Source organism: Ceratotherium simum, chromosome 3 (genome assembly GCF_057802395.1).
Source record: "Ceratotherium simum simum isolate JZ-2026a chromosome 3, ASM5780239v1, whole genome shotgun sequence".
Lineage (NCBI taxonomy): Eukaryota > Metazoa > Chordata > Mammalia > Perissodactyla > Rhinocerotidae > Ceratotherium > Ceratotherium simum.
Window position 1 is genome coordinate 40,615,732 of NC_141902.1, and position 12,106 is coordinate 40,627,837.

At 48.3% G+C, this 12,106-nt stretch overlaps 1 protein-coding gene across 7 annotated transcripts in view; it reads right to left on the bottom strand.

Annotated features, from left to right (window-relative positions):
* FRMD5 (FERM domain containing 5) overlaps positions 1–12,106 on the bottom strand; it is a 304,355-nt gene that overhangs the window by 12,402 nt on the left and 279,847 nt on the right. For 6 of the 7 annotated variants that reach the window (XM_087426471.1, XM_087426486.1, XM_014780662.2 and 3 more), the window contains 3 exons: positions 4,450–4,538; positions 1,349–1,412; positions 684–775 (listed from right to left, as the gene is read on the bottom strand). In XM_087426471.1, the coding sequence (XP_087282597.1) occupies positions 684–775; positions 1,349–1,412; positions 4,450–4,538 (245 nt within the window). Of the gene's footprint in view, positions 1–683; positions 776–1,348; positions 1,413–2,002; positions 2,090–4,449; positions 4,539–12,106 lie in introns of all 7 variants that reach the window. The other variant, XM_087426501.1, reaches the window with a different exon arrangement.

Sequence of the window (12,106 nt, forward strand, 5' to 3'; positions counted from 1 at the left end):
AACCACTTTCTTAATCAAAGAAAACTGAGCACAAAAGCCTTATATACCTTACAAAATCTTTTGGTAAGCAAAGTTCTTGCCTTTGGCCGAAAGCTGGCTTCTCAGTAACAGACAAGTCCTTGCCTCCCTCCAGCTACCCCACCCCAGGCTCCTGGGCACTTTGCCTGTTAACTGGCAACACCTTTGGCAGTGACACACCAGGAAGGACTGGCATCAACCCCAGCTCAGCACCAGGCCATCCACTGGGGAGTGGGCCCCAGTGTCTCTCTAAGGCTTAGGGAGCTGCTCTGGGCTGTGCCTCCTCGTTCATGGAGCTGTTGTATTCTGGGCCTCCCAGGACTCTGAATGACTCCACAGGGCCAGCTTAATTCAAGTCAGGCACCGATGGGCTTTTTCTGGCCCAAGCCTTACCCTGAAAAGACCTAGAACTGCTTTGCCACTGGAGGCTGTCCAAGGACACTGAAAGGCAGACCCCTTGGGCAGTTCTACTAACACACATTCCCAGACCTCAGCTCTGTCCTTCCAGGGGGTACAGACAGACGCCCAGAAAGGGGTCTGAGTTTCATAATGAAGCCCAGCCTTGTCATCTCTCCTTTTTCAAAGTTTCCTGCCCATTCCTCTAAAAGTAGCTTTTATGACTTTGGCTCAGATAAAGGCAGTCCCTGTCACATTTGTCCACTCACTTGTAGAAGGCTTGGTTCTCGATTCCACATTTCCAGAGGTGCTTGCAGGCTTCTGGAGTTGGAGCAAAATATGTGAGAATAATTTTCTTTTCCTACGAAAAATCCCACATAGAAACAGCTGAGTGTGGATAGAGAAGCGAAGGGTAAAGTGGGCCAGGACACTGACCTCTGAGCTGTCTGAGGGCTCCCCATGACCGTTGGGGGAGGCTTCAGATGGGGAAGGGGCTGCCTGGCAGCTGGCTAGTTGGAAGGGAAGAGAAGCCTACAGGAGCCAATGGGGCAGAGCTCAATTCAGTGTGTGAGTAAGTCTCAGCTGGCACAAGTTGAACCAAGAAAGCCCTCACCAGAGAAAGTGGCACTCTCATCTGGAATTTTCTTCTTATTTTTTTATATTTATTGTCTTTTTTGGAATTTTCATATGGAAGCAAAAGAATCTTATTTTGACTGCATTTCCTGGAGGTATGGAACCTCTGGGTGTCACCAGCAACCCTGAGGAAGTCTTGTGCTCCAGGGCCTAGCCACCTCTCCATCCCTCACCTCCAGATCTTGGCTTAGCATGCAGGTGGCTTATCTCTACCTGGATGGACCACTTTGGTTCAGCGCTGGCCATCAGGTACCAACCCAGTGCCCCAGCCCTCCCTGAAGAGAAGAAAGCCAGTACTCACCTCTTTCTGACTTACGTATAAATAGAAAGTCTTTCCTTCAAATTTCAGCTTGGTCACCTCATTCCTAGAAGCACAAAGAGAGAGCCTGTCACCTCGTTGTGGGCTGCTTGTTCACAGCTAAGTCTTGTAGATGCACAGCCCACCCTAACTGGAAGGGGCTCCAGGCACAGACACAGTTTTAGCCAAAATCAGAACTGAAACAAGACAGCAGCGCAGTAGCCTTAGAGAACAGTTGTTGAAACAGTTCAATCCACAGTTTTCTGGTCAATCACACTATAATAATAGGGTGATAGGAAGATTTCGGGCTCATCAACAGTGGCTGTAAAGGGAAACATTTGCATGGAAAGTGAGTCTAGGTAGAGTGGTCCCGGCCATTTCAGGATTTGGTTCATAACACAGGTGCATTATCTGGATGGGACTGTCAAACATAAGATGCCACAGGTAGCTGATGAGGCCAAAGTTCAAGATACAGCAAATAATGAAAACAATGCAACCAGGTTCTGAGGGAGTTGAGTCTTTCAGGTGACTGTGCCACTGGATGGAAAATGCAGTTTAATGCAGACAAATGTCAAACGATCTCAGGGAGGGGGGGGGCGAGACAACATACCAAAGAGAGAGAACAGATTACATGGAACAGTCATGCAGCGTACTGACCAGGAAAGGGGCTTAGGGGTTTTTGTAGAAAAATCCTTGAAGCCACCAGCCCAGTGAATGGCTGCAGTAAAAGAGGCAAACAGGATACTGGGGTACGTCACCCCCAGGACAGACACAAATCAGAAGAAGTGACATGGTTACTGTACATGGCATGGCTTAGACCTCACCTCCACATACTGCTCTCAGCCTTGGTTACATTCACAAAATGGAAAAATGACCAAGGTCTTAGGTGGATGTCCCTGAGAGCCAGAGAACTAGGCCTCAGCATCGGTCACTCCTCACTTCTCTTCCATTTGCCTGACAGAGCTGCCCTCTGGAGCCCGAGGCCCTCCACTTCACTGGGGGTGGAGTCCTTATTTTTCTACCCAACTGGGACCCCCAAGGAGGTCTGACCATGCCTATCTGCTTCTACTTGGCTTCTTCCTCTTTGCGATTTCTAGGGAGATTTCCTTAATATCCTAGGAAGTAACAGAAAGGTAGTGAGACCATGTACCCAATTTACTGCTGGACAAAACTCGGGACAGAGGAAGGTCACCTGTTCCCTGGAAATCATGGCTGGGTCAGGATGAGAGTTCACAAATGCTGACCACCAGTTCTGAGCTAATACAAGCCACATGGTATTCCTTCCTTGTTTGATTCCCTCCCAATCAGTCAATCAAGCTCTCTTATACACACAGCATACAATAAATATCAATTGATTGATATGTAAACAAGCACACAGATCATCTAGGCTTCAACCAGCAAGATAAGAAAATAAGCAGTCTTCTATTGGAAGTGAGATTGGGTTTACATCTATTATTTTAAACTTGAGACATAGTGAAGAGGAGACTTTCTGAAAAGTGGGACGTGAGAGAGGCCATAGAATGAAAGGAGTCTAGGAGAACCGGGTGAGCATCAGGTCTTCCGGAGGGGTAGGGACACTGTAGGGACTGCAGGTTCCTGTAACAAGTGTGTCCTACTTGTTTCTAGCTAAACATGCTGCCTGCCAGGGACCAAATGAGACAGCTATCCTGGTCAGAGTGTGGCCCAGGATCTGGGCCCTCTAAGGAACATCAGACACCCCAGCTGTATCCAGGCAGCAAGTACTCCTCACTGGGAGAGTGGTGGTCTGACCCTGCTCATTATCTTTTTATGAAAAGTATTTTGTTGGACAGAAGACCCCAAACTCTCACCATCGTCACCCAAAAAGTGCAGTGAGTGGCCTAGCAAATGGGCGTGTTGGGGTATACACTGGTTCTTCCAGCGCAGCAGGTTGCCTTGTGAAGTTGCTGTTTTCCTGGGGAGGGGGGCCTGGCTGGGCATGTCTGAGGAGCAGTTTCACCAGCACTCTGGTTGATCATCATATTGCCAATCTTCACAAGAGCAGTAAAGGTTGGAAAAGTGGTTTGGTGTACAAACTCAGCAGGGGAGCCAAGGAGGACATGGGAGGATGGACGCCCTTCAGCACCCCCAGCAGGAAGCTCGCCAGGAAGCAGTTCTGTCCTCAGATTTTCCTGTTAGCTCTTCTGGAGAAGGCAAAGGAACCACGACAAGAGCAGGCTTCCCCAGCTGAGCTCCACTGAGCCAAGGAAAGCCACCTGTCCAAGTCTATGGGAGGAGTTTGCCCCCTTAGACTTCACCCTGTAAGGCCCAAGAAGGCACAGAAATCACAGGGGCTTAGCAGAATATGCAACATGTTCTGATGAGGCTGGAAGATGCTTGCACAGTCCAGAAAAGGTCTCCAGGAGAGCAAAATGTCCATCAACAAACCAGAGTCTGTGCTGCATCAGCACCCAGAGCCAAAGCAGAACGGACCCAAAACAGGGCGCAGAGGAAGCAGTTCAGAGTAGCTTCAGCTGAGACAGTGGCTCTTGCCTGCTAGAAATGGGGGGGGGGAGAGGGAAGAAAGAGTGGGGATGTGACTCCTGGAGGCTGAGGATACCTAAGTTTTAAAAAATAGGAGAGAGACAGAGCAGCTTCTGTGCTCTTGCAGGCAGTGCCCACAGTGGGGCGCTGGCCCGAGAAGGTTGTTTTGCCAGAGCAACAGGGTAACTTATATCCACCCCAGAGATCATTGTGAGCCTCTCCTTTGTTAGGAGACTGGATAAGGGAGTAAGCATCCATGCAGATGCCATGGCCCTCAGTGGGGGACAGTCCCAAGGACTCAGTTCTCATGGGAACTTTGCTTCCCTAACATTGGCTCCAGCCCCAGGCCTCTCACCCTACCCAGAAATCAACCTTCCATACCCTTTCTCTCTGGAGAGGCTGTTGGCTCTCAGGAACACCCCTCTGGAAGAATAGGATCCCTAGGAAGAGACCACTACCTTCATCAATTGCCATTATGGATGCAAGGCTTTGGAGAGGGCTCAGAACCATAACTGCCCAATCACAGACAAAGGACACGGGAACCACAGCCCTCCCCAGTTGGTGAGGTATAAAAAGCCTGTTTTGGAAATGAAGACACTCACCATTTAATGAAGTGGACCCTCTTGTTTCCTTGTAGAACAACAAACCCAAAAGGAGTGAAGGCCAGAAATGCAGCATTTCCTGACACATCCTGCAACACAGAAAGACTTCTCATCGGGGTGATGCAGGCATAGAGGTGAAAGGGTGAGAAACATAGTCGTTCATCAGTGATAGGGGTTAATACCTGGCAGTAGGTCACAGAGGGAAGAGTGTGGCACTTCAAAGTACAAGCAAGTTACTTACCTTCCCTGAGCCTCAATACCCTAAACTGTTAAGCTGTAGATTATAATGACACCGATCTTAGAAGGCTGTTGTGAACATCCAAAGACAATGGCAAACCCTTACACATTGCTGGTGGGATTGTAAAATGATGCAGTCACTTTGGAAAGCAGTTTGAAGTTCTTCAAATTGTTAAACACAGAGTTACCATATGACCTAGCAGTTCCACTCCTAGGTATGTACCCAAGAGAATTAAAAACAGATGTTCACACAGAAACTTGTACTTGAATGTTCAGAGCAGGATTATTCATAACAGCCAAAAAGTGGAAACAATCCAAATGTCCATCAACTGATAAATGAATAAACAAAATCTGGTACATCCATACAATGGAATATTATTCAGTAGTAAAAAGGAATGAAGTACTGTTGCGTGCTACAACATGGATGAATCTTGAAAACATCACGCTAAGTAAAAGGTGCCAGTTACAAAAGATCACATGTTGTATGATTCCATTTATATGACATGTTCAGAATAGGCAAATCCATAGAGACAAAAAGATTACTGGTTGGCAGGGGCTGTGGGGAAAGGGAGATAGAGAGTGACAGCTAACAGAGTTTTTTTGGGGGGGGTGATGAAAATGTTCTAAAATTAGATAGTGGTGATGGTTGCATAACTCGGTGAATATACTGAAAACCACTGAATTACACACTTTGAAAGTATGAATTTTATGATATGTGAATTATATCTCAAAAAAGCTGTTAGAGAGAGAATGGCAGTTATCATTATCATGATGGCCCTACACACTGGGCTGCCTCAGGAAAGTTTAGCTGAAGAAAAGATAAGAAGCAACTGACCAATTGGAACAGCCATCACCAGCCCTAGGTGCCTGAACCAACAAAGAGGCATCCTGGTCACCTGTCACCATCAGTTGGTAAACATCAGGCTTGAGGTTCTGCTGAGCAAAGAGGGGAGAAGGTGCAGCAGAAGCTGTAGGTCATGGTTCCCTCACATGGGAAAATGAGCTCCAAGAGGACCATGCATTTTCTGGGCTGGGATGGGGAACAGAAAGCTGGTTGATGGATTATGCTTTCTCTGAGGAGCTTCCTTTGTGATGGCGGCCTCAAGTGAGAAACTGCTCTGTCAGGGTGTAAGTATGTTCAGGTGGCCAGAAAATTACTCCAGGATGCTGGTCAAATGCGTGTGTAGGATAGGTGTCTGGGCCATAGCTCAGAAGGGGCCATGGGGTCAGGGTCAGACACCTGGCCTGAAGCATGCAAGTGGGGGCTGTGGCTGTGGGACTCTCCTAGTCTCTCCCACACCCAGGCTTTACCTCCCTGGTAAGATCTTCACTGTTCAGCTAAGAACAGTGAGGTCTCTGCAGGGCCTCCTGAGCCTTGCCTCAGGAAAAATGGTTTTGCCTTAAAACTGTCTCTTAGAGTCACAGATACAGGTGTGACCATCTGGGACCAGAGAACAAACTAACTATATGTTTTGCAGATATTTCCAAATAATGTATTGTTATTATTGTCCTTTCCTTGTGGTCTGTCGTGACCCCGACACTTGGCTGCAAGTGTACAATGTCATTCAACCCATGGGCACAGCAACGGGCTGTTTAAAAATAACCTAAATAGAGATACTGTGAGGCCACGGGGCTGGATCTTCTCCTGCCTGTCATCAGTACTTGGTGGCAGTTGTTAATACCTGAGCGCCACACTGCACACAGACGTGGTCCCTGCCAGAGGCACCAGCCCTAACCTGGGAAGTTGGCAGAGATATGGGTCAGGGGACTGGCTTTTGCGGGGAGAATGCCTGGGAGGGCTCTGCTCACAGGGAGGCAGCATGCCTCAGACAGGGTGGGCACCGAGAGGCCTCCTGCTCACTGTGCAGGCAGGACCCAAGGAAGCCCTAAAACTGTATGTTTAGAAAGACAGAGACTTGAACCAGCCCTGAGGGCCTAGTAGTTAAATTCAGCATGCTCCACTTCGGTTGCCTGGGTTCGGAACCACACTACTCATCTGTCAGTAGCCATGCTGTGGCGGCAGCTCACATAGAAGAACTAGAAGGCCCTACAACTAGAATATACAACTGTGTAGTGGGGCTTTGGGGAAGGAAAAAAAAAAAAAAAGAGGAAGATTGGCAACAGATGTTAGCTCAAGGTGAATCTTTCCCGGGGGGGAAAAAAGACAGAGACTTGGGGCTGAAGAGGTCACCTTATTTGTACTCATAGAACAGGCCTGCAGGAAATGTTTATCAGATGATGGTGTAAGATAATGAGGTGGGCCAGAGGGGCCAGTGTGGCTGCAGTGGGGGGTGCATATGTAAGCAAAAACGAGTGGGCAAGGCACAGGTGTGGTAGAGGTGGGTAAGGTGTCTTATAGTGCTCTCTGAGAGCACTGAGAGATAGGAAGGGCCTAGAAGGAAGAACAGGTGGAAGGATGGAAACACAGGGTCGGGCCTGCAGAAGACTGTGGACGGCATGAAATAAAGAGTAGGGAAGGGAAGCAGGGAGTGGGCAAGGAAGGGCCTCCCTCTGCTTCTTGCACCCCTGACTCCTGTGGGCAAAGCAGGGCAGAAGAGCACCTGTGCCATAACCACGGTGCCGTGGGCTCCGGGTCAGACCACGCAGGCCCAGGTTCTGGCTCTGCCACTCACAGCCTGTGTGACCTCGCCAGATCCCTTCATTTCTCTGTGGTTCAGACTCCTCGTAAAACTAGGGTTGATAATATTATCTACCTCTTAGGTTGTGCTTCGTAGGCACCCAATACATGCTAGTTGTTGTGTTGTTGTTAGTATTATTAGAGCTGCTACTCATTAGCTGAGTTTGTTCAACTTAACACAAAATCTTTTTTAAAAAAACCTAACATTTTACTATTTTTCCTAATGTTGATGGGTTTAAATTTTGCCAGTTAGGAAATCTGAGGGTGTGGGAAGTTGGGGTAGAAAGGGAGATGTCCTTCACTGTTAGGGGACCATGGAGAAGAGGGATTTGGGTGATAGATTTGGGATTTGGGATGAAAGTGAAGTGGGCAGGAGGGGAAGGAGACAGCCTGTGACAGAGATCTGCGAGTCATCCCAGTGACAGGCCCCTCTCTGGCCAGAGCAAAGGGGAGAGAAGGTCCTTCCATGAGCTGGGCGGTGCTGGCCAGGTTACCTGGTTGGCACTGTCCATCTGTACCATCCAGACACCTCAGGGCTGGCCTCCGAGTGAAGGCAGGCATTGGAATTGGAGGGGAACAGCCTCTCCTGACGAGACTGGCTGATTTGGAACAAGGAGCAAACTGGGAATAAACCCCAATTAGACACCACATTATTCCAGTAAGTAACAGCACCTTGAACAATCCCAATCCAGTCTCTCCTAGGAAGAGAACAATTCTCCATACTGCTTCCAATGCAACAGTTGCAGATGAAGGCCACTGCAAGGCCCCGGCACCTGGGCGTCCACAGGGGCAGAGGGCAGCTGGAGTGTTTGCTACTTGTCTTTGGCACGGGAGGAGTGAGACTTAGAATTACAGCGACAAACCTCACGTCTGTACTAGCAGGAAAACACAGGCAGCCACTCTGACACCTTCTCTGGAACTTTCCCAGGTTCTTCTATCTAATATGTCATTCTCGTTGTGAGCCTGCCCTTGGGATTTGTGTGTGAAAGGACAAGTTATATGACAAAAAGAGAAGGAAATGAGGACGAGGAGAGAAGTGACACAGACAGTAGTAACCTGTTCCTCAGATCTTCCATCTGATCAAGCTGGAGTATATCTTTCCTCCCTGTGCCCCTTCCCATCCTGATGAAATCAGTACCCCCAGGACTGAGCCATTAATAGATCTGGGAGGTGGAATGAAAACACAGGTCTTGACAGCCACACAGTGGATATCGCCAGCCCCGCTCTACATCAGATAACAGTCAAAGGAATTTAGTTCACTTCTACAGTTGTGAGGTAAAAAATTTGTTTTCAGTTTTTCATCCTGTGGAAAGAGCTTCAGTCTTGGTTTAGGACTCCAGCTCTGGGCTTATTTACTCTGCGACTTACGTACCTTCTCTGAACCTCAGTTTCCTCATTTGTAAAACGAGGACAATAATACATACTTTGAGAAATATTATTTCCATTTGATTTTAGGGAGATGGTCTAAAGGACTTATTGCCAGGACATGGCCAGTGGTGTTTTACTTGGAGAGTGGATGGATTTGCACTGAGTCGTTCATAGGGAAGCCACCATCAAACTTGACCTGCATCAATATGTCATCATCAAAGGTTCACCCTAAGATGATCACTCTGCCCAGAAAAGGACTTTTGGGAATCATAGCACTGACTGGTTCTTAGAAGTAGGGACATCTGGCCACCTTTGCCCAGTCCCCACAGGTTCAACCTCTGGATACAGTGAAGTAGGCTTCTGTCTGCTGCAGCCCCAGAGGACATCCTGGGTGTGACAGAGTCAAGACCACGGCATTTTTGGTTGTTACGCCTCTCAGGCTCATCCAGTTCCCTCTCTGGAGCATGATTTCATCTAATTCAATCTGGGTGGATGAAGCCTCTATTATTCTTAAAAAACCTTAAGGAAGAAGATTCCATGTGCCCTTCCAGACATTTATGCCCATTCCTGAAAGAGCTCGTAGCTGGAAACCTTTATGTTAAGTCATTCACGAAAAGCACCCAGTTTCAATATACTTAAACGTGGCCACAAGAAACTAGAGTGGAAATGAGGAGGTAGCACCCCATAAGAGGCTTAGCGTCACCCTCTGACAGCTCAGAAATGGAAATCTTGATGGAAACTTGACACTTAAGTGGCTTTGGTCAAGTTCTTCATTTCAGCAGTAAACCTAACACTCTCCCCTCACTGCAGCCAAGAGGGGCCCACCTGAGGACGAGGGCGAGTCATCACTGTTCCTTCTTGTTCTGTTTCTCTGAAGTCAGGGGCAACTTCTCAAAAGGGGGAGGAGGGTTTATTTAGAGAGGATCCTGGGTAGTGGATTATGAAATTAATGATCCTATTTTAAGGGCAGAGGAAGGACACTGTAATTTATTTATGTGGTTGATCTAACCCCAGATACTGCTGTATTCAGTTTTCTCCTGGTCTATACAGAATAGACATAAAGCCACTTGGTGAACTTACATTATATGATGATTTCAGTAGTCTCATAGGTCTTTGTCTCTATCAGAATTGGCAGTGAGTCCTGCTTTGTTCCTAAATAAATGCCATCTCTCCAGAAGAGAGACCATGAATGATAACTGAGAAAGCACAGCATTGAGACTCAGACAATTCCAAGTTCGAGTCCCAGTACTGTCCTTACCAGTAACTGTGGACATGTTATTAGTCCCTCAAAGGCTCAGTGTTCTTATCTTAAAAAGAGGACAACAGTATCTTCTTGGCAGTGTTGTTGTCAAGATTAAATGAGACAGTGTATGTAAGTGCCTGGCACATGCAGGCTCTCCATAAATGGCACCTTCATGACTCATAATAAGGCTGGGTACAGGCTAGTATCTGTGACGGGTCTGACCACTCCATAAACCTCAACAGGGCAGGAGGTCACAGTCTGAGCCTGCAGGAGAGCCAGGGCCCCCTGGAAGGAACAAGATGGTGGCTCCTGTGGTTGGAGAAGTGTCAGGGCTGGGGAACAGGGGCAACACTGGCTGCCAGTGGTTTGCTCCACTCTCCTCCTCCTGCAGCTGTAGGCTTGGTCTGCTGGGGGCTCCTGCCAGGAGTTGGGGGCTAGGGGAGATGCAGGGAGCTCGGCACAGCTTGTGCAAGTTCAGAGTTTGGGTATTATTGTAAGCCAGCTAGCTACTGAAGCCCTTTGGCTGTCCCACCCAGAGTTGGTAGGATCTCCTCTTCCTGGTCCCAGGGCCAGACAAGGACACTCTGGGCCGAAAGAAACCATCAGTGTGGACAGGAAGAACAGCAGCTTTTTAATCAGTCCAGGAGAGCAGAGCTCAGCCCAAGTGTTGTTCTGCTCTCATTTAATTATCAAAACGATCCCTCTTCTTCTGTCCTCCCTAGGGCTGCATGCCCCAGATTCCCTGGGCCCAGTAATTGCCTCTCCGTTAATAGAAATCATCAGTATTTATTACACCGAGAGCTTATTTCAGCTCTCTTTGTAGCAGCATTAAGGCGAGTGCTTGGTAGCATATCACCAAAGTGACTCTACTTAAAGACAAGAGTAAAGGCTCCCGAACCGTTCTCCTTGCTCAGGAGGCTGAGGAAATCCTGAGCCGGAGCCCAGTGAGATGAGCCGAGGGACCATGTATGGAATCTGCTGCAGGACCCTGACATGGCCCTGGGTGAACAAGAAGTACAAGGCTCAGCAACAAGGACTGGAAACCCAGTGAGACGACCGTCCCACCTTCTCCCCAGAGGAAGTCTCCTGGGGGCTTCTGTTCCTCATAGATACATAACCACGGGAAGTGACTTGAGTTGAAATTCTTGCTGTATCACTCAGGCCTTGTAAAATGTGGCCTCCTGGAACTTTCGTCTTCTTATCTATAAACCAGGAAGAATAATATCTACGTCCCAGGGCTGGCATGAGGGTTAAATGAGAAAATAATGGGAAAGGATTCCAGTGGGCCTACCATGGAAGGCAAGCCACAAACGTCTCTTCCTTCCTTCCTTCTAGGAGTTGAAATGATAGGCTATATGGCATTGGGCGTTGCACAGTGCCTGGTATGAATGCTGGCTCCTTGCTGCAGCCTCTTCAGCCTCTGTGTCCAATGATGGACAAACTCATGAAAAACAGGGCTGAGCCAGGAGCCCCACATTCCTAGGGTGCACGTGAATTTGGGCTGGACACCAGGCTGGCTACCACTGTAGCTTCCATACTGCCATGGGCAACAGTGGAGATCCCTACCCACCTCCACTCAGTTGTGTTCAGGCTCACTATCCGCCCATCTCTATGTGCTGTTAGGTGACAGCTCTGCCCAGGGACCCATCTCTGAAGAGCTGGGCACTCTGTGTGGCCTCAAGGGGACTGGGTAGGTTTGGAGTCAAACTCAGAGGTGACCTGGCACCTTCTGATGACCATATCTATCTTTAGGCAGCTATGTTTTTCAAGGTCCTGAAGTGACTCAGCAGTTCAGGGAGCATAGTTATTGAGTACCTACTGTGTACTTTCACACAGATGAGGAAAGCAAGGCTCAGAGAAGCCTCCAAAGGCCCCCTTATCAGTAGAAGACCAGTAGTGAAGCCGAGGCCACCTGACTCCAAAGCTCTCTTCAGTCCTATGCAGGCCCCCTGCCGACAGAATCTGAGAAATTTATGGAGGTTAAACTACATCTGTTATGCAGTGGGCTTTATTTAGGAAGCTTTGCTAATTCATTTGTAAATATCCATATGTCACTTTTTTTGGTGTAAACAGGCATGAATGTGTTTTCTGACAGTGCTGGCCCCCAAGAACACAGGGGTTATCTAGCAGTAGGTTGTGCTGGTGGATAGGGAACCAAGGGGTGGGGAAGG